General features: G+C 53.2%; 1 protein-coding gene across 1 annotated transcript; it reads left to right on the top strand.

Annotated features, from left to right (window-relative positions):
- Positions 1–16,655: 16,655 nt before the first annotated feature.
- On the top strand, positions 16,656–17,148 carry LOC139017849 (prothymosin alpha-like). Its single transcript, XM_070426470.1, has one exon. It carries the CDS (start codon positions 16,787–16,789, stop codon positions 17,123–17,125), a length of 339 nt encoding a protein of 112 aa, XP_070282571.1. The 5' UTR covers positions 16,656–16,786; the 3' UTR covers positions 17,126–17,148.
- The last annotated feature ends 5,491 nt before the right edge of the window (positions 17,149–22,639 follow it).

Here is a 22,639-nt window from a genome sequence, read left to right as displayed (position 1 = left end):
AAATCCATAGCAAGACACATACCAACGAAACTTTTGAAAACTAAGGACAGCATAAAATCTAGAAAGTAGCCAAAGGAAACCTGATATAACTGAAGAGATAAATAGACAAATACAGAATTACAGTTGGAGGTTTCAACACGCCTCTCCCAGCAATGTATAGAACAACGAGGCAGAAAACCAACAAGGAAACAGAAGCACCTGACAACAGCAGCAACCCACGGGATCTCATCAATATTCATAGAACATTCCAGTCAACAACAGCAGAAAATGCATTCTTCTCAAGTGTTTATGGAACATATACCAGGATAAACCATATTCAGGCCATAAAACAAACCTCAATACATTTAAAAGAATAGAAATTATTCAGAGTATGTTCGCCAACCACAATGAAATCAAACTAGAAACCAGTAACAGAAAAACAGAAAATGAATCTCTGAACACTTGGAAACGAAAGAATATGCTTTTAAACAATTCTTGGGTCAAACAGGAAGACTCAAGGGAAATCAGAGAAATATATTGTACTCAATAAAGATGAAAACACCAGTATTAGAGCGCCACAGCCAACGCGGTGCTGAGAGGAGGGCTTACAGCAGGCCATGCACGCAATAGAAAAGAGGGAAAGGCTCAAGTCAACAATCTAAGCTCCCACCTCAAAATCCCAGAGAGCAGAGCAAATAAACCCTAAGAAAACAGAAATAAATAAGTAATAAAGACCAAAGCAGAAATCAATGAAAACTGATAACGGAAAAAACAGAAATTTAAAAAGTAATGAAACACAGAGCTGGTTCTTTGAGACTAGCAATAAATTTGACAAAACTCTATGGCTGACAAATTAAAAAGAGAGAAGACACAAACAGTCAATACCAAGAACGACGCAGAGGATGTAACAGATCCTGGAGGCATCAAAAGAACAGAATAGAGTGCTATGATCAACTCTACACAATTAGATTTGACAGCTCAGGTGAAATCAACTAATTCCTTGGAAAACTACAACTCACCCAATAAGAAATTGATCATTTGAATAGCCTTATTAAGGAAGTTAAATTCCTAATGTAGAGAATACCCCTTCCAAAATCTCCAGGCACAGGTGATTTCACTGGAGAATTCTGCCAAATGTTTATAAAACTATTAAACCTAATTCTACACAATCTCTCTCAGAAAACAGAAAAGGAAGGAACACGTCCCAGCTTAGACAAAAAATGTACAAACAACAAAAAAAAGAAAGAAGGGAAATTACAGACCAGTTTCCCTCATGAATACAGACACAAAAATAATTTCAAAGCAATTAGCAGATAGGATTCAGCAATCTATGAAGTGAATTATCCACCATGACTAAATGGAGTTTACTTCAGGAATGCAAAGTTTGTTCAATACTGAAAAATTTCTCAATATAGCCCACCACAGTAACAGGCTAAAGGAAAAAACACAAATTATATCAATAAATGCAGAAAAAGCATTTGACAACATGCAATACAAATTTATGATAAAACTCTGAGATAAGTAGGATTAGAGGGACCAGAGCACCTATTTTAACAAATCTATAGCTAACATAAGTCTTAATGGTGAAAGAATGAATTCTTTCTTTCCAAGATTAGAAACAAGAAAGTCAGCTCTCATCACTCTTATTTAGGATAGTGCCGAAGGTCCCAGCCAGTACATAAGGCCAGAAAAAAAAGTCATAAAATTGAGGAAGGAGAAATAAACCTGTTCCAATTTGCAGATGACATGATTGTTTGCCAAAACTCCTAAGGAATCTACACACACACACACACACACACACACACAGAAGCATGCACGCACAAACAAAAAAACTTCCAGGACTATTAGGCAAATTCAACAACATCACTGGATACAAGGTAAACATATAAAAACTGATTGTATTCCTATATAATAGCAAAAAAAACAGGGGAATATCAACATTTAAAAAATAATACCATTTAAATTACTCAAAAATAGTTGTAAATCTAACAAAACAGGTGCAGGACTTTAGCTGAAAACTGCACAACCCTGTGAAAGGCATCAAAGGAGATCTAAATAAATGAAAAGCCATACCATGTTTCATGGATTGAAAGAGTCAACATAATAAAGATGTCCATTCTCTCTAAATTGATGTAAAGATATGGATTGATATCAGCAATTCCTTTCAAAATCTGAATAAGAATATTTTGCATATAGATTAAGATTATTCTAAAATGTATATAGAAAGGAAAAGGAATTAGAACCAAAAAAAAGAAAGAAAAGGAATTAGAACAGCTGAAAACAATTTTGAAAAAGAAGAATGGAGTAGGAGAAACTAGCTGAGCTGATTTCAAGACTTATTATACAGCTACAGCAACCAAAACTGTGTGCTACTGGCAGAGGAATAGACACATGGATTAATGAAACAGAATAGAGAACCCAGCTAGGGGCCCACACAAATTGGCCTCACTCATTTTGACAAAGTTACAAAAGCAATTCAGTAGCGGGAAGATAGCATTTGTTATAAATACTGGAGCAATTGATCTGCCATAGGCAATAAATTGAGTCCTTACCTAAGTTTCACACTTTCTACAAAAATTATACAAATGGAGAACAGATTGTGGTTCTGTCATCATTCAGATTATGACAACAATAGTTGCCAGGAATTAAGGGGGGTGAGGGATGAAGTGGGTGTGGCTATAAAAGGCAACTTGAGGGATCCTTGATGGAATGTTCTGTCAAATTACTGTATCAATGCCAATATCCTGGTTGTGATAGTGTACTACGGCATTACACCGTGTTACCATTGGGAGGAACTTCAGTGGTTCTCAACCTGTGGGTCACGACCCCTTTGGCGGTCGAACGACCCTTTCACAGGGGTCACCTAAGACCATCCTGCATATCAGATATTTATATTACGATTCATAACAGTAGCAAATTACAGTTATGAAGTAGCAACGAAAATAATTTTATGGCTGGGTCACAACATGAGGAACTGTATTTAAAGGGCCAGAGGGTTGAAAACCACTGAACTAGATGAAGGGCATGTACATGGAATTTCTCTTACGACTGCACCTGAATCTACAATTATCTCAACATAAAAGGTTGAATTTTTTTCAAAAAAGAAAAAGTTTAAGGAATGGGAAAAGGCCATTAAATTCGTGAAAAGGCAAGCCAGGGCATGGGAGAAGATACTTACGAAAGGCTTGGCATCAGGACGTACAAACAGCTCCTAGAGGGCAATGCGAAAACGACAATTACTCAATTACATGCACCTGAACTCTATCAGGCCCACATCACTCAGCCTCCTGGGACCACAGGTTCAGACCATAAGGTCAAGCTTACAACTATAGCCTTTGACTGTGATTGTGCTGGGACTTGCACGTGGCTTGCCACGAAAGGATCGTGCCCTCTCATTAGGCTTGAACCTGTCCAAACGCTGAAGCCACTCTCCACAGCAAACCATTGATAAATACAATAGACGAATGAATCTCAAAAAGATTGTTGATCAGAAGAAACCGATAGAGAAGATTGCACTGAAGGATTCTGTGTTTTTATGAAGTTCAGAGACAGGCAGAGCTATCTATGGTGACAGAACCATATGAGTGGTCACCTCAGATTATTAGGGGGGGGGGATTGGCTGGGACGGGGTGCAGGGCAGCCTTGTGCGGGCTGGGGACATTCCCTTTCTTGACCTAGGGGGTAGTTACCCGGATGTAGACAAGGTAAAAATCCAGTGAGCTGACCACCTAAGACTTGTGCACATTACTCATACAGGTGGCAACACTCAACTTCAAAAAATAACTTTGAGTGGTTTTTCAGTGGATGAGTACGACGCGGGGAGGAAAAGGGGAGAGGTGAGGCACCTGTGGGTAAGGAGAAACAACCCCAGACCAGGAGCTGGCTCAGCCCTGAAAACTGGCACCTGTTTCCAGAGAAAAGGGAGCACCCTGCAGGTTTCCAGGCAAAAACCCTGGCTGGGGACAGGTGGGTGGGGCAGCAAGAGTGTCCGGGCTGCGGGCCCAGCCTCCCCCACCCGCAGCAATGCCCAGGCTGCCACGGGTCTCAGCCTGAACTTGTGAGCTCTTGGGGCGAGGCGAGGCAGGGTGGAGGCTGGGGTGGGGGAGCCCAGCCCACTGGGGCGGTGGTGGACACCCGGCAGCGGTAGGGGGCTCCGTGGGAAGACGAGGGAAAGCCAGTCCCTGGTGAAAACCCAGGCTGCCGCGGGCTGCTCCTTGGCTGGCACAGAGCAGGCAGCGAATGAGTGTCTGCTGAACTGAGTGGATTCCTAGCATGAAGTCACTCGAGGCTCAGCCCCAGTCCCAGGGAGCTACTCTAGGCACTGACTCACTGGTGGATCATGATCAGATTTCCTGAGTTAGTTTACAAAGTGCTTCTAACAAGGGAAACTCAGGTGCAGGTCCCGGGTCTGCCTCTCCATAGAACTGGTTCCCGTTCGCAAGAGCTGTGTGGCTTTGGGCAAATTACTTAGCCTTTCTGTGTCTCTGTTTCCTCATCTATAAAATGGGGGGAATGATAGGGCCTCCAAGAAGCTGTTTTCTTATTGGTGTGATCCTGTCTCCCCCCGGGACAGTCTTCCCTGGGCCTCATCATGAGCAGCAACAGTGCCCAGCTCCCTGCCTGGGTTAGTTACCTGCTGCCACACGGAGCCCAGGCGCGGCCTCCCAGGCCCTCTGCTCACGGCCACACAAGGCTGCATCAGTGTCCACTGGGCTGAGGTCTCATCTGGAATTCGATGGGGAAGACTGTTCCCAGGCTCACTCGGGTGGTTTGCAGAACTCATTTCCTTGTGGTTGTAGGGCTGAGGGCCCCAACCTCTTACAGGCCATCAGCTGCAGGCTGCCCACAGCTCCTTGCCATGGGGCTCCCCACCCGCCAGCAAAGGGAGTCTCTAGCAGTGATGGCGAACCTTTTGAGCTCGGCGTGTCAGCATTTTGAAAAACCCTAACTTAACTCTGGTGCCGTGTCACATATAGAAGTTTTTTGATATTTGCAACTATAGTAAAACAAAGACTTATATTTTTGATATTTATTTTATGTATTTAAATGCCATTTAACAAAGAAAAATCAACCAAAAAAATGAGTTCGCGTGTCACCTCTGACACACGTGTCATAGGTTCGCCATCACTGCTCTAGAGCGAGTGCGCCGGCCTGAGGAAGTCTCGCATAACATAACTCGGTCCAGATGTGACATCCCATCACCTTTGCTATCTCAGGAGGAGCAGGTGACATGGGGTATGGACCCCAGGAGTCTGGAACCATGGGATCCACCTGGAGGCTGCCAGCCACACCTCGCTTCTCTCCTCCTCATCCTCACCTGCCACCCCCACCCCATTCCGATGCCCACTCCCACCCCACCCCTTTCCGAGTGAAACCTCATGCCCACAGCACACCATCACAGCGACCTTAGGGGACCACTTTCCTCTCTGAGCCCCGTCTCTTAGTGTGCAGGATGGAGGTCTGGGAAGTTAGAGAGCTGTTTCCTGCAGTCGCTGCTCACACACATGTTGAGCACACGTGTGTACCCATCGGGGGGTGGAGAGGAAGACAGGGTCCTGTGTAAATATGGAAACCCTGCGTAAGAAGGCAGCAGACAGGCTGCTCCGGGGAGGTGGGGAGGTGGTGGGACCAGCCCCCCATTCTCATTGCCCCTGGTCCCCTCACGCGCTGGGAGATGGACCCCTTAGCAGAGCCCAAACTGGTCCAGCTAATGCCCAAGGGTCCCCACTCCATCTCCAGCCCCACCCCGGCATCTACACATTCGTGAACAAGGGTTTCTGGGCACAAAGGGATTAGCCAACAGGGGGTTGGGAAGAATACATAACTGAGCCTCATTCTGCCAGCAACCTATCCCTTCTCCTCTCCGTGCCTCAGTTTCCCCATCTGTGTAGGGCCAGAGGTCTGAACCTGATAGTCTTTGAGGTCCTACACTCACCAATAGGGTAAAACATTAAAACAAAGAGCCATGGCTGAAGGTTGGTGTTTCCCAGGCTGCGGCTGGGCCCTGGGCCAGGGGACATCCTCCGGACGCCACGGGCAAACAGATGGGACAGTCCAATGGGCTGCTTGGCACAGGCAGGCCAGACGAGGCTCAGCTGGCTGGCCCCAGGCAGGATGGCCCCGTGGTCAGCCTGGCCAGTGGGGAGCCGTCTGCAAGATGAGAGGTCCTGGGGGGCCCAGGCCTCTAACCCTGAGATGCCCTTCCACCCCTCCTCTCCTCGGGCTCTCCCTTCAGGAATGAGGGCCACAGCCACGGGAGGACCCGTGTCCCTGAGTCACCCCACCCACCAAGCCTCAGGACCAGGGCTGCAGGGTACTGGCAGCTCATGAAAGGGTGTGGCAGGGGACAGGTCTGCAGAGGCCGCAGGCCACCCACGAACGAGCAGCCTCAGAGGGCGTCCTTCATTCTGCATCTCAGACGGGGTGGGTCAGGGACAGGAGACAGAGGGCAGCGGGAGTGCCCAGGCGGGAGCAGAGGAAGCGTCTACCGGGGCCCTGCAGGCTGACCGCCTGGGCTCGAGTCCCCATCCCTCTCCTCCCAGCTGCATGCATCATGTCTACCCAGCTCATTCCCTTCCTGAGCCTCGATGTCGCCTCTACAACATGGGGTGATGACAGGGTCTTGCACTTAGGGACAGTGTGAGGACGACACGGGATGCGAGATGCAGGGAGCTTTCACTGAAAGACAGCTGAAATGAACTGATGATAAGAAAAGAAAAAGATGATCTGGTCTCTCTGTTCCTTCCAGAACTGTCATGGAATGACCAGATTTGGGGCCACGACTCCTCCTGGAAGGAGACCCCTCCCGGGCCCGGCGGGAAAGCCCGCGTTCACCCGCCAGGCCCTCAGCCCCAACCACGTCGCCCCCTCACAGAGGCTTAGCATGTCCTCCGAATCCAGGCGGTTTTCCTATTTGGAACACTTTCATTATCTTTCAGTGCCATTTCTGGGGTAGGAAAGTCACAAATTTAGCCTCTGACTCATGAGCCGTTGGCGGGGAAACGCTGTTGGGACTTGAACGAGGGCGGGCAGAGATTTCCAGAGATCGGGGTGGGTTTCTTTAAGCCTCTGAAAGTTCTCATTTCATAACCGGCTGACATGCACATAAAGGAGCGATATTTTTCTCACACATCCAGGGCGAGGCGAATCGCCCCACCAGCGCCTTTGATCACCGCGTCGGGCTGCTGTCAGCGGCCCCGCTGGGAGGGGAAGGCGCCGTCCCCTCCTGGCGACCAAGGTGTTTGTTTCTTTGGGTTTCTACCAACTAGCTGTGGGCTGCTGATTTTCTTGGCCATGTCCAAGGCCAAGGGCTGTGCTGGTTAGCCTCAGGAACGGAGTTGGGGTGCCAGGTCCCAGAAACCCAGCCCCGCCACCCGAAGCTGCTTGCGCCCACTCACCATTCGCGACAGCCAACGCCTCGCCCTGACCACAAGCTCGCCGCATGCCAGGGTCCGTGCCTGGGGAATGAGATCTAGTTGCACGACCACAAGGACCCCTCAGATACAGAGTCTTATGCCCATTCTGCAGATGGGGAAACTGAGGCTCGGAGAAGTGAAACGCCGTCCCCAAGATCTCACCTCTACAAAGTGGGGGAAGTAGGATTTGAACTCATCTGTCTGGCTCCAACATCTGTCCCCTGAACAGGTCTTCTGCCTCCTTAACCCAGGTCACCAAGAGCTACTCAGCATCAACTGTGTTCACAGTCACCACAGGGAACAGAAGGAGGTCGGGTGTGGCCCCAGTCCTGAAGGACGTTGCAACCCGACCAATTGAATGAATGAGTGAGAAAACGAATGAATGAGCAAATGAATGAACAAATGAACGGGGTCTCTGACTGTAAGTTGACTGATTGCATTTTCCTTGTTTGTAATCCCTGTTGCCCTAAATTGGCAGAATCCCAAAAATGTTCCCAAGAGCTTGGGATCTGCCTGAGGCTGAGATCAGGGCTGGTGCAGGTGGCATAGTTGGGGGATCAGGCCCAGCAAGTGAGAGTGAGACAGGGCAGGAGGATGAACTCGCCGGGGGTTGTGTCCTCAAGCTGGTGCCACTCCGGGCACTGGGGGCTGCCACCATCTGGGGACCTCTGCAGAGCCATGTAGAGTGCGCCTCCCCAGGACAGAAAAGGGTTTACCCACCAGCTCTCATCGTCCATGGTCAAGGGCGGCCACAGTGGGGTTAACTCTTCAGACGTCAGGTGTGTGCCTGCGTCAGGTGGGCTCAAAGCCATCGCAGCAGAGAAGCCCCCACAGAAAGGGTGGATGGGGCCCCGAGCACGCGGCTGGTTGTCACTGGAGGGCTGCAATAAAAAGGTGGGACGTGAGAAGAGCCCAGGACAGGGCCCATCTGTGCTGTTGGTCTTTTAGTGGAGACGTGAAACCAGGTGTTGGGAACACAGGGAAGGGTGTCCCCTGAGCTTGTTTTCAACTCTCCTCTAGGAAACGCCCCTCTCAGCATTGAAGGTGAGTGGGTGCTCAGCAAATAGATGTGGGAAGATGGATGGATGGGTGGATGGATGGGCATGTGGGTGGGTGAATGAATGGATGGGTGGGTGGATGGATGGGCATGTGGGTGGGTGAATGAATGGATGGGTGGGTGGGTGAATGGATGGATGAGTGGGTGGGTGGATGGATGGATGGATGGATGGGCATGTGGGTGGGTGAATGAATGGATGGGTGGTTGGGTGGATGGATGGACAGATGGATGGGCATGAGGATGAGTGAAGGAATGGATGGGTGGGTGGGTAGGTAGGTGGGTGGATGGATGGATGGATGGACGGGCATGTGGGTAAGTGAATGAATGGATGGGTGGGTGGATGGATGGATGGGCATGTGGGTGGGTGGATGGTGGATGGATGGGCATGGGGATGAGTGAAGGAATGGATGGGTGGATGGGTGGGTGGGTGGGTGGATGGATGGATAGACTGACGGATGGGCATGTGGGTGAATGGATATATGGGTGGTAAAGCCCAGATTTCTCTTGCTGTTAATAGCCCACCCACCTCTGTGCTGGGAATGGATCCAACAAACAAGTTGGGATTCTGAGCCAGGTTGGAGCTGGAATACCAGCCAAACACCCTGAGACGAGCCTTTGTGTTGGATGCAGTGAAGAGGCAGGGAGGTGGGAGGTGGCTCCGGGCCAGGAGACACAAGCTGTCTCCCAGTGGCCTGGCAGGGAACCTCCCAGCTCTGGAGTGTGGGCCAGGGTTGGAATCCTGGCTCCCTTCCCTGCAGCCGACTGAACGACTTTGGGCAAGTCACTCGACTTCTCTGAATCTTGGCTTCCTTGTATATAAGTGAGGATCATAGAGTTCCGCCTTTGGCCCTCTCTGCGCAGTAGTGACCTCCTAGAGAAGAACTGTCATCAGGTAGTAAACCCAGAAGCTCCTTCTCCGGGTGAAGAAACTTGGCCTCAGGATGGAGACAGTTCTCCCAGGTCCAGGCTCAGACTCTGGTCACGGTGGTGGGGTAGGGCCAGGGCCCGAGTCCGGCAGTTACTGGGAGCCCCCAGCTGTGTTCCTGATGTGACGTGGAATGCTCCTGGATGCACGCAGAGCCTTTAGACCCGAAGCTACTGCAAGACCTGGCGCGCCTGGATTCTGAGAACACGGCCAGAGGTTGACTTTCTGCGGATGGAAGGTCACTGCACTGCCAAGGGGCACATCCCGGGGCTGTTCTCAGAAAATGGATGAATTGTCCACCTTCCAGATGGACTATGACGAAGGCACTTGTGAACTGGGAGCATTAAAGGAGAGTGAGAGCCCTGACCGGTTTGGCTCAGTGGATAGAGCGTCGGCCTGAGGACTGAAGGGTCCCAGGTTCGATTCCGGTCAAGGGCATGTACCTTGGCTGCGGGCGCATCCCCAGTGGGGCGTGTGCAGGAGGCAGCTGGTCGATGTTTCTAACTCTCTATTCCTTACCCTTCCTCTCTGTAAAAATCAATAAAAAATATTTAAAAAAAAAAAAAAAAAAGGAGAGTGAGATCCACCCTGTTGAGGGAAGGAAGGAGAGAGGAAGGGAGGAAGGGAGGGAGGGAGGGAGGGAGGGAGGAGTTGGTCCGTTGGTCCATCAGTTAGTAACTTAGTGAATGATGAGCTTGCAGCCTGGTCTCCCTGACACCTGGGCATGGTAAGTCCCTACCTGAGGTCCCCCCTCCAATATCTCCCTTTGGGTTCACCCTCCCCCAGGCAGATAGAAACACGTCGCTCAGAACTGCCGTGACCGCTGATGCCCACGGAGCCACATCCAAGGCCACCCCTGGACATTCAGCGCGTCCTGCAGTTGAGACCCTGAACCCCTCGCCCACCGCCCATCAGCAGCCTGACTCCAGGAACCCCGAGGATTTCCCTCCGCCAGACCTTTGCTCGTGCTGAAGACTGAGGACGGATGGCCACGGTCCCCAGCGCTCATTGTCCCTAAAGCTCACAGACTGGCTTCCCTCATCAGTTCACTCCTTCACAGTCCGGCCTGCCTTCATTCAGCGAGCTCTTGCTGCCTCCTGAGCAAACATCTCCAGCAGGAAAGCCGTGGCTCCCCCCACCAGAGGCAGCACAGGTGCAGCACCTGTTTGGAGCTACAAAACCAGATGATAGGAGTTTGGCTCTGGGCCTCTTGTGCCACTTTAGGGCCTGGAGCCAGTCCCACGGGCAAAGGCCAGGAGCTGGAGCCAACCCAGCGGCCAAGCCCTCTCGGCTGGTTATGCAGCGCCTCTCTGCGCCTCAGTCTCCCCACCCATGAAAGGGTCCTGGCAGCCCTGTGTCCTGCCGTAGGGTGGCTGTGGGGGTTAGAAGTGGAGCCATCAGCGTCAGCGATGGGAGGACAGACCTACTCTGCTCACCGCAGAGCCTGCAGACTGGGAAACACCCACCTGTGTCCTTTGGAAAGACCTTTAGGCCCGTGGAATGCCCTGAGGCCGCTGTGACAAACCACCACACACAGGGGGTTGGGGGGGGGGGCCTTAACACAACAGAAATTACTCTCTCAGGGTTCTGCAGCCAGAAGTCGGAAATGGCCGTATGTGCCCTAAGGAGGCTCTGGGGGAGGGTCCTTCCTGCCTCCTCCAGCTTTTGGCGGGGGGAGGGGGGGAGGGGGGGAGGGGGGAGGGCGCAGGGCGGAGGGGGGCTCCAGTTGTCCCTTCCTGGGGCTTGTGGCCACAGTGCCCCACGTGGCCTCGCCATCACGTGGCCTTCTTCCCTGCGTCTCTTTCCTCTGTTATAAGGACACACTATGTTCAGGACCCGCCCTAATCCAGGGTCATCTCAGCTCGGGATCTTTACAGCCACAAAGACCGCTTCCAAGTGAGTTCACGTTCTGAGGCTGCGGGTGGATATGAACATGGGGGGATGGATTCAACCCAGTACAGCACCCAGGAGGGATGGGCAAGTGGCCCCTGCCCGGCCCCTTCAGCTCACGCCCCCTCCCCCCTGTGGAATGCACCGCGATGTTTCTCTAGGAAAGGAATCCACAGGCGTGGAGTGAGCAAACACGAGGAGGAGCAGGGCGGTACCCGGTGGAAACCGAGGGATGGAATGAGTGCCAGCTACACGCCCGCCGTCGATGGGAGCGTGGCCGGCTGCCAGGCATCGGGATGGAAATCAAGGCCGGCGTCACAGTGTCGGGGATTCCTGGGGCCAATCTTTAAGGAAGAGCGGGGTTCCTCCGCGGGCGGGGGTGGGGGGGGGGGGAGGGCCTGGTGGGTGACACTCAGCCCTGGGGCAAGGCCGCCGGGGCCATGTGCTGAGGGCTGAGGCGGGGGGTGCAGAGTTCACGTCAGGGGACCGGCAGGAGGAGACAGTGGAGGTGGCACCTGTGTGAGCCCCCCGTGTTGCGGCCCGCACTGTCCAGCGCCTACTGGGGAAGGAGAAGAGACACGCTCCTCAGGGGACAACAGGCGGCCGTCTGCAGCCGCTGAGGGTCCTCGAGCCGCGGGCAGAAGGTGGGCACGTGGACCATCTGCAGACAGGCCCTGGCGCGGGGACGTGGACCCGCCACAGGCCGAGCACAGCCAAGACGGAGTTCACCGGGACACTTCCTCCAGGAGGGAGAGCACCAAAGGTCCCTTTGTCTCAAACATCAATGTCCTATCTTAAATTGGGTGGGGGGCGGGGAGGGGAGGGAGGGAGGCGGGGGCGGGAGCCATCACTGGGCATCATTCATGAGCCACACACTGGGCCCTTCACTGGGCCCCAAACTCGCCCTCGTGGCTACGCAAAGATTTATTGAAGCCCCAGCGTGGGCTCATTGATTTCCCTCCAAACCGATCTGAAACGTCCGTTTGCATCTGCCCTAGATGGAAAAAAAAGTGTTTATTTGGCAAACTTTGTTTGAAAAATCTGCTTGTCCTCAGAGAAGCAGCCGCGGGTTTGATCCGGGCCGGGGCCGTGTGTGGGGAGGGGACGGCTGCGGTTCGGTCCCTCCATGGGAGAAGGATAAGGGTCCCGCCAGAGAGCACCAGAGAGTGGGGCCCCAGACACCCTTTCCTGCACATTGGGACCCACAACGGCTGTTACACGGGGGCCCTTCGCTCCAAGATCAAGCTCTCCTCGGGGCTTCCTCCAGCCCCCTCGCGGATTTTGTGCCCAAACAGCTGTGAAATGTGAAGAAACCTATGCAGCTGAGTGGGAATAACTAGACGGTGAGAATGTCAAACATCAGCTACCTTTGAGGAAAAGGTGAACATTCCATCTGCCCTCTCCAGGAAAGAGACATGTCGTCCTTGAATAAACTCTGGCCCGTCTTCCCATCCATAAAAAGCAAAGAGCTTGTATAAATCAATAAGAAAGAAAAACGCAATCATAGAAAAATAGGTCAGACATAAGTGGGTGATTCATAAGAGGAACGTACAGTTTGTCAACACAGGTAGCAAAATGTTCAATTTTCCCAATAACCAAAGAAATGCAACTTAAAGCACAGACAACTGAAATATTGCTCTGCACCCACCAAACTGGCCGAGGCGGAGAAGGATGGCCGTAGCGGGTCAGTGAGATCTGGAGCAGAGGCACAGCTGGGAAGTAACCTGGACCCCTTTCTGAAGACCTGGCTGCAGGCACCCCAGCCCAGGCTGTGCATGACCTTTGACCCAGCAATCCCTCTTTTAGGAATGTCAGGACAGGCACAGAGGTCGGCTCTGAGGGGCCCCAGATGCGAAGCCTCATCGAAACCGCCAGCAGAAGGGACCGCGTCCGCCCTGCGGCCTCCGGGCTTGAGTGTGGCCCTGGTGGCAGGCCTGTCCCTTGCAGTGGCCCCGTCACGTGCTGCCTGCCTGCATTCCAGGAAGTTGAGGACGTGTGCCTCCCCCGGATGGAGTGTGCGCTCCTGGTCTGGTGGCTGCAGCGACGCGTGTTAGAAACAGTGGGCGGAAGCCCCAGGAGCAGAGTGGAGGATAAGGTCCGGAAGGAAGCCGGGCAGTCAGGACCTGCCCTGGCGGGGAGGTGGGGGGGGGGGGGGGGGTGTGCACACAAACACGAGGGGCCTCGGTGTCCCCCAAACACTGGGATTGCTCCTTTGCACAGCCTCGCCCGAAGCAAACTCCTTCCCAGACCGCAGCAGCCCCACCCAGCTAACCCCTGGAGCAATGAACTCAGAACAGCCTCCCACGGGTAACACCCTGGTTGGCAGACAGGGAGACTGAGGGCAGCAACCTTCTCAAGGTCACGTCTGCTTGACCCAGACCTGCGTCCTGAGAACCCCAGACCCTCACCAGCTCATTAACAGGCAAGTTCAGGCGGTCAGCTCCTGCCACACTGTGGCCCGTCCATCAGTATGAATGGGTCCAAGAGCCCCCTCCTTTATGTCAGCAAGTCCCCGGCACTGTGGGGGAGCTGGGGACACACAGGGGAGTGGTGGGGAGTGAACCGACAGGCTCCTGCCACGGAGAAAAGAGGGGCTGAGAGCAGGTGGGACATGGCCTGGGAGCAGGATAAGGGTCCCGTCACTAAGTCAGGGAGGGCTTCCCGGCGGAGGGAGTGCGGGGCTGTATTTGGGGGTCGAGGAGGAAGTGTGGGGCAAGATCCAAGCTCTGCAATGGGAGCAGATTCACCCAGCTCGCTTTCCTGAGCTCCTGTTAAGGGTCCCTGCGTCTAAGGAGAAACGCCTTTGGTCTTCTAACAGCCAACATTCTGGCTCTGCTGGGCATTGGAGATGCCTCAGACCCATTTTACAGATGAGGGCACTGAGGCACGGAGAGGTGAAATGTTTGCAGGGATCACACAGCCATAGATAAGTGAGGAAATAAGGATTTATCTGGCTCCAAAGGGTGTTCTCACCATCCAGCACCCCTTGTCACCTCCTCATCCTCCCAGGCTCAGAGAAGGGGAGCCCCTCCAGGAAGCCCACCTGGATGTCAGCCATTCAGCCCCCAAGGGTAGTAGGTTAAGAATCACTGGGGCCCTAGCCGGTTTGCCTCAGTGAATAGAGCATCGGCCTGCAGACTGAAGGGTCCCAGGTTCGATTTTGTCAAGGGCACATGCTGGGGGTTGCGGGTTCGATCCCCAATAGCGGGCATGCAGGAGGCAGCGGATCAATAATTCTTTCTCATCATTGATGTTTCTATCTCTCTCTCTCCCTCTCTCGTTTTCTCTGAAATCAATAAAAAAAATATATATATATTTTTTTAAAAGAATCATTTGGGGTCTTGAGATGACTCACAGGCACCTGGCCAGTCCTGTTTGTGCTCTTGGCTTTTCCCACTAAAGAAGGTGAGGAACCTGGTGATGATGGGACCTAGGAGGGCGGGGGAGACACAGCGGGGAGTGGAGCAGAGGAAAGGGCTGTGGAAACAGCGGCCCGTGTCCATGCGGGGTCAGCCGACACCTACCCGTGCTTTGCCTGGGAACACAGTCGGCATTTCATCACTGCCTGGCGAGTGATTGAAGATAACGCCCTGCCTTGAGAGAGGGGCACATTGACACGTGTGTGAAAGCATGTGCACCAGCAGGCCATCCCCGTGGTAACCGAGGAAGGTGCTCCCCCCCCCCCCGACCCCTCCCTCAGCAGAGAGATCAAAGAGGGTCTGGCCTAGGTCAGGGGTGGGAGTCGGGTCAGAAGATCCCGGGTGCTAGTGCGAGTGTGCACAGAAGGCGCTCAATACTTGCTGAGTGAACACGTGTGCTGGGTGCACCGCCCTTCTTCCCCACTAGGGGACAGTGGTTTACTCGCCTCTGAATCCCCACCCAGGCTTGGCACAGGGCCGGTATACAAGAGGCGCCAAAGCTACCCCCTGACAGCTGAGTCCTGGTGAAGGGAACAGCACGCCAACCAGAGCCTCTGACTGCACCTCGGGTCTCTGCTGGGACTTCGGCAGCATTGAGCGCTGGGCGTGGCAGGAGAGTCCCGCCCCTCCCCTCCTGCAGCTGGGCCAGGTTCCAGCACCGCCCTCCAGACACACGACTGGGGAAGAGCATCATTATCAAAAAAATAAAAAGGTTCTGCCATCAACAGATACACGGATAAACAAAGCGTGGCCCATCCACTCAGTGGAAGATGGTTCAGCCTCCCAAAGGAAGGACGTTCCTACACCGGCTGCCGCGTGGATGGACTTGAGGACAGATCCTGTGTGATGCACTTAGAGGAGGTCCCTAGGGGAGTCAGACTCAGAGACAGGAAGGATGGGAGGGGCTCCCAGGGGCTGGGGGTTACTGGTTAATGGGCACAGAGATTTTGTTGGGGATGATGACAAAGTTAAGGTATAGATGGTGGTGATGATGGGTACCGGACATTATGAATGTATTTAATGTATTGAGTTGTACACTTACAAGTAGTTAAAGTGAGAAATATTATCGTATATTTTACCACAATTTTTGTTAAAAAAGGAAAGCCCTGGCCAGTGTAGCTCGCGTGGGTGGAGCGTCACCCCCACACGCCAAAAGGCGGCAGGTTTGATTCCCTGTCAGGGCACATACCGGGCTGCGGGTTCTATCCCCGGTTGGGGAGGATGCAGGAGACAGCCAATCGATGTTTCTCTCTCACGTCGATATTTCTCTCTCTCTCCCTGCTTCCTTTCTCTAGAATAAATTTTTTAAAAATAGGTCTGACCTCAAACGGGCCTCCACCCTGGATGAGCTGTGTGGCTGTGGGCCAGTCACTTCACCTGTCTGTGTCCTGTGTGTAGCGTGCACATCACAGCAGTGCCTCCCTCGCAGGGCTCCTGTGGGAGCTGCCTGAGCAGGTGCACCCAGGTGTCCGCCTGTGCAGCCTTGTCTGATAACCTTGTCTGATGACCTTGGTGGACTTTGCTGCACCGGGAAGTGGAGGGTGAACCATGGCCTGGATTTGGGCTCCCAGAGCTGAGTCTCAGTCCTGGCCTCCCCTCTTGGGCCTGTCACTCTGTGCCTCCTCGTTGGTCCCGTCAAGGTCTGGCAAGGTCCTGGGGAAGGGAGGAGGGGCCCGGCGAGCTGCTTTTGATACGAAGCTCCAAGACCAGGCCCGGCACCTCCCTGTGGGCACAGCTCCCCTCATTCCGAGAAAGCTCAAGGTGGGGAGCTCTCCCAGCAGGTCACAACCTCATCCTCATTCGTCTGACCTCCTGCCTCCTCCTTCAGACCAACAGCTCCTTGAGGACAGGTGGCCTGTCTGACCCAGCTCCGTGTTCCCAGCCCCTGGCTGGCCATCGGTGCTTAATAAATGTTTGTTGACTGGCTGCTCTGAAAAGCCATCTTTGCATTGTTCCTGTGGCTCCCTCTCCGCTCGCTACAACCACCTCCGCTGTGCGCCTCCTCCACCGCCACGGACTCCGGCAGCTTCTTCGCCAGAGTCCTCCAACTCTCGCTTTTTAAAAAAAAATCCGCTGCATAGGATCACCGGCGTGCCCCACCATGTCAGACACGGCCATGGACACCAGCTCCAAGATCACCACCAAGGACTTAAAGGAGAAGAAGGAAGTTGTGGAGGAGGCAGAGAATGGAAGAGATGCACCTGCGAATGGGAACGCTAATGAGGAAAATGGGGAGCAGGAGGCTGACAATGAGGTAGATGAAGAAGAGGAAGAAGGAGGGGAGGAGGAGGAGGAGGAGGAGGAAGAGGAAGGTGATGGTGAGGAAGAGGATGGAGATAAAGATGAGGAGGCTGAGGCAGCTACAGGCAAACGGGCAGCTGAAGATGATGAGGATGACGATGTTGACACCAAGAAGCAGAAGACCGATGAGGATGACTAGACAGCAAAAAAGGAAAAGTTAAAGGCCTCCGTGACCTCTTCACCCTCCACTTCCCGTCTCAGAATCTAAACGTGGTCACCTTCCTGTAGAGACTCCCGCCCATCTGCCTGCCCACCCACCTCAGGCAGCGCCACCTGCAGCTGACACGCACTCTCCCCCACCAACCAAAACCACAGCGTGAATTTGCAACAGGGGAGGAAAAAAGAACCAAAACTTCCAAGGCCCTGCTCTGCTTTTTTTTCTTAAAAGTACTTTAAAAAGGAAAATTTGTTTGTATTTTTTATTTACATTTTATATTTTTGTACATATTGTTAGGGGTCAGCCATTTTTAATGATCTTGGGATGACCACACCAGCCTTTGGAGCATTCTCTGTCCTACTTCTGACTTTACTTGTGCTGTGACCATGTTCACTATAATCTCAAAGGAGAAAAAAAACCTTGTAAAAAAAGCAAAAACAACAACAAAAAAAACAATCTTATTCCAAGCATTCCAGTAACTTTTTGTGTATGTACTTAGCTGTACTATAAGTAGTTGGTTTGTATGAGATGGTTAAAAAGGCCAAAGATAAAAAGGTTTCTTTTTTTCCCTTTTTTTTTGTCTGTGAAATTGCTGTACATATTTTTTTGGCCTGTTCGATGTATGTGTGAAACAATGTTGTCCACAATAAACAGGAATTTTATTTTGCTGAGTTGTTCTAAAAAAAATAAAAATTAAAAAAAAAATGTTTGTTGCCTCTTTCAGCTCAGCTATTCTGCCCCCGGACTCAGAAACGCCGTGAGGTTCAAGTGGAAGGCCAGTGTTCCAGAGGAGCAGGCCCCTTCGTCCACAGGGCCGGTGGGCCGGGCCGGGGCAGAAAGAAAGTGTTTCGAGTGCCCCCAGCCCCCACGACGGGCCCAGGAGACAGCCCTCGCCTTTCCTGGTTTCCGGACGCTCACCTGGTCGGTGCTCCCTTCTCCTCTGTCCCCTCAGCACATTGACCCAAAAATGAAGGAGGGAGAGAGGAGAGAGAGAGAGAAGGGGAGTTAACTAAACCAGAATGAGCTAAAAGCCCCTCCCACCAACATGTGTTACCCCGTGTTATTAAAGCACTTTGCCTTTACAAGTCAGAAACATTTTCAGAAACCCCACAGACCCTGGCCGTCACATCAGTATTCATGACATCTGTCTTTTCCTCTGAGACGCCTGGACGCAGCCTCCCCCGCAGCAACGACCCTCTCCTCCTGCCCGCTCCCTCCTTCCCTTCAAAACAGATTGGGAGACAGATGATTGCATTGTCTCCTCGAATTTCCATCTGAAAACTCCCCTCCGTGCTGGCCACTGGGCGCCCCTATTAAGGCGCGGGCACCACGGGCCACGTGGGGTGGCCGAGCCTCTGTCTCCCGCTCCCTGGGGCCCTTCCATCGGAAGAGGAAAAAGAGCAGGGCAGACAAAGGTGCGGGACATAAATTAAACCCGGCTTTTTTAAGTTCAAACCGAATTTTCTTTATTTTTCCACAGCTGTCACAGGAACAGGGTAGAAATCCAGTAATGCATGTTTAATGTATTAAAAAAAAGGGGGGGGGCACAGACCGTCCACTCCGAATGTCCCGTCCGCCAATGCACACTGGGGACATTATTTCGGGCCAGTGAACTCTGAGCAAGTCAAGTGTGGAGACGTGGACGGAGGCCAGGGACCCCCACCAGAGGCTGTCAAATCCACTGAAAGCCCACTTGTCAAGGGCGGCTGGGGCGGGAGGGGGCAAGCGTCTCGCAGAGCAGGACACCCGCCAGCAAATCGCCCACTCGTCCGCGGCCGGCCGGCTGGCTGGCGCTGGCCCGGCGGGACGGACTGCGAGGCGTACGGATCCGCGTCCGGCCCCGGCCACGCTGCGTCTGGCCAGCCTTTCCAGGCCCTTCTCGCAGCATAAGAGCTGAAGTTCGCTTCAATGTTCCCGGCTACAGATGCGAAAGCTGAACCAGCAGGGACAAGGGTCCGTGTCCCTGAGCCACACCGTGCGCAGGCCTGGGGCAGTGTCTCCCTTCCGTGTCTGTGGGACGCCCACAGCCAACCCGTCCTCACCAAACCCTCAGCCCACTGGGCCCCAAATTGAGCCTTTCCCCCCAGCGGAAAGGCATGAGGAACCAGCCCCGCTGTAATGAGGTGTGCTCACCCCACAACACCGTGGATTCCATGGCCCAGCCCTCCCCCACCTCCCCCTCCCACCGTCACCACTGATGTTCAGGGCAGGCTCCCCTGCAGACAGGCCGCGTCAATCATCCTTCTAAGGAGAAGAGCTGACAGGCCAGGCACAGCGAGAAGGCCTTTTCCAACAGGAACTCACTCCCCCTCAACCCCTCCACTTTCAGAGGAAACTGAGGCTGGCTGGCCCGCAGAGCTGGGGCTGGACTCTGAGACCACAGTCCTGACCGTATCCTCCAGCTTATCGTCTGCCCAGCAACCAGTCAAGGCGACGTGCCTTGAAGGTCTGCACCGCCGACATCAGTCCGTCCGCTGCCATCCAGCGGGTGCTGGGGGGCCGCTCCCCATGGCCTCGCACAGCTCCGGCCAAATGAGGCTGCTGCCACCATCGACGCAGGGCAGGGGGCGCTGCCTGGAAGCTGAGCCACCCTCCCATCAGCAGCCTGGGTGGGGGTCTCCAGGGACCCAGCTAAGACAGCCATGGCTCCAGACCTCCCCAACATACGGGGTGGTCCCCTCCCAGCGGCATCCCTCACCTGCCACCCAGCCCGCCCAGACCGAGGGCGATGATCCCAAATGACCCCGGACCCCAGCTCTACCCCTGATTCACGTGTGGCCGTGAGCAAGTCTCCCTCCTGGGCCGCGGTTTTCCCGTCTGTAAAAAGGCTGAATGCCCCCTGTGTGCCCACCCCAAAGGGTCATTGTGACTCTAAATGAGCAAAATAGAAGTCCCTAGAGCAGTGGTTCTCAACCTTCTGGCCCTTTAAATACGGTTCCTCATGTTGTGACCCAACCATAAAATTATTTTCGTTGCTACTTCATAACTGTAATGTTGCTACTGTTATGAATCGTAATGTAAATATCTGATATGCAGGATGGTCTTAGGCGACCCCTGTGAAAGAGTCGTTCGACCACCAAAGGGGTCGCGACCCACAGGTTGAGAACCGCTGCCCTAGAGACTCATCAAGTGTTACCCCGTGCAGAGCAGTGCTGTCCCCACGCTGACCCCAGCACCAAGGAGCCAAGGCTGCTACCCTGGGCCGGGCATCTGTTTCCTGTTCTGGGTGCAGCTCTGCCCTGACCCACGGCGACCCTGACAAGCCCCTGCTCTCTGGGCCTCCATGTCTGTGCAGAGGGGCCCTTTAGAATGGCCCTTCCAGTCGAAACCGGTTTGGCTCAGTGGATAGCGCGTCGGCCTGCGGACTGAAAGGTCCCAGGTTCGATTCCGGTCAAGGGCATGTACCTGGGTTGCGGGCACATCCCCGGTAGGAGATGTGCAGGAGGCAGCTGATCGATGTTTCTCTCTCATCGATGTTTCTAACTCTCTATCCCTCTCCCTTCCTCTCTGTAAAAAATCAATAAAATATATTTTTTTAAAAAATTAAAAATTAAAAAAATAAAATGGCCCTTCCAGCTCTAAAACTGTTTTCCTGTTTTTCCAAACCAACGGGAACCCCAAAGGAGCCATTGCTGCTGATGGGTCAGTTCCCATGGGATTCGGTTCCACCCAACTCAGGTGATGAGTAAGCCCCATGGTGGCGCACGCTCTTGGGTTGGTCATCCTCAAAATGCCCCGTGGTCTCAGCTAAGGGGCTTGGGCCAGCAACCCAGAACCGGGGAAGAGCGTTTCGAAGTGAGACGCCCGTGCTGCCTGAGGGCGTGCACACTCAGACTCTCCGGGGGAGCTGCCACGGGCATCCAGCCGCGGTCACAATTTCTGGTCATAGATACCGACCCAGGGCATCCCTAGCGTAATCCACCCCTCCCTTGGGCAACCCCTGCGGCATACGGGGAGGTGCACGGCCACGTCCATTCGCAGTCACAGAGCTTCGGGGTGAGGGAGGGAGTGGCCTCAGGTGACACCAGCTGTAAAGTCCCACAGATCTGACTGAGGCTCGAGGAGTTTGAGCAGTTTGGCCAAGAGGGCCTCTCAGAGGCTCCGTCCCCCCATCTGCAGCGTCACAGGATGGCGCCTTTCTCCAGCGGGTCCTTCTAAGGAGAGAGTTCACTGGTCCTTCCCAGTGATGGCGAACCTTTTGAGCTCGGCGTGTCAGCATTTTGAAAAACCCTAGCTTAACTCTGGTGCCGTGTCACATATAGAAATTTTTTGATATTTTCAACGATAGTAAAACAAAGATTTATATTTTTGATATTTATTTAATATATTTAAATGCCATTTAACAAAGAAAAATCAACCAAAAAAATGAGTTTGCGTGTCACCTCTGACACGCGTGTCATAGGTTCACCATCACTGTTCTAAGGTCGCCTGGACAGATGTTTGCAGAACTCCCCAGCACCCCCTGCAATCAACACACAGAACTATCACCACAGTCTCTCTTTTCCATCCCCTGTTCGTGGCACCCACTGCACCCACTACCTGTAACCCCCAGCAAACGCCGTTCTGTTTGCCGGCTCTCCAATTTGGTCGCTCAGAATGTGAAAGACGTGGAGCCCTGCGGGGTGGGACCTTGGGAAATTGCTGTATTCGCTCTGCCTACCACCCCGAGCTCTGCCGTGGGCTGAAGGTGTGTCCCCGACCCCACAGGGCCTCGGAATGTGCCTGTGTTTGGAGATAGGGTCTTCAAGGCGGTGACCGAGACTCTGGTGTCGGGTGAATTTCCCGCCACAATATAAGCTGGCGCGGGCAATTATTTAGGTTTCCCGCGCAAAATCAGAGTTAGTTTAAAATTCCTATGTCTTTTGAAGTATGGGTTCGATTGAAATGGGTATGAAACGGTTCGCATACGCAGGTAGGTATCTTTGAAACAAATATTTGGTAATACGCAGTTACAATCGGCCCGAATTTAGACGTTTCCCGCACTCCACCGCAAATCTATATGAACCGAGTTAAGACGGCTCCCGCCGAGTACGCGCAATTCACGCGAGCCGACTTAACTCGTTTCCCGCAACCCAAGTGTTAAAATGAGGCTACTGGGCAGGCCCTGGTCCAGCCTTACCGGTGTCTTTTAAGAAGAGGAGATTTGGACAAAGAGACACCAGGATGCTCGTGCATAGAGGAGGGACCAGCGGGGGACTCGTGGGAGGTGGCCACCTGCAGGTGAGAGAGAGAGAGAGACCTCAGAAGAAACCCACCCTGCCGACACCCTGGCCTTGGACTTCCAGCCTCCAGAGCGGAGAGATGAATCTCTGCTGCTCGCGCCCAGTCTATGGTATGATGTCACGGCAGCCTGAAGAATCGATGCATGATCAGCCCATGTCGTGTGGATAGATGGTTCGCGCTTTTTACTGGTATCTCGTGGCATGTGGGCACCGCCTTGTGTTGAACCGTTCACCTACCAGGAACATTGGGGTTGTTTGCTATTGGGGGCTCTTA

The sequence above is a fragment of the Myotis yumanensis genome, unplaced genomic scaffold, assembly GCF_028538775.1.
Source record: "Myotis yumanensis isolate MYYU_CA2020_CCGP unplaced genomic scaffold, mMyoYum1.0.hap1 SCAF_10, whole genome shotgun sequence".
Lineage (NCBI taxonomy): Eukaryota > Metazoa > Chordata > Mammalia > Chiroptera > Vespertilionidae > Myotis > Myotis yumanensis.
Note: the sequence above shows the minus strand (reverse complement) of the source record. Positions and strands in the feature narration are given on the sequence as shown.

What these genes read in the sequence shown, in the direction of transcription:
- LOC139017849 (XM_070426470.1), top strand. Translation starts at nt 16,787, where the DNA reads ATGTCAGACACGGCCATGGACACCAGCTCCAAGATCACCACCAAGGAC.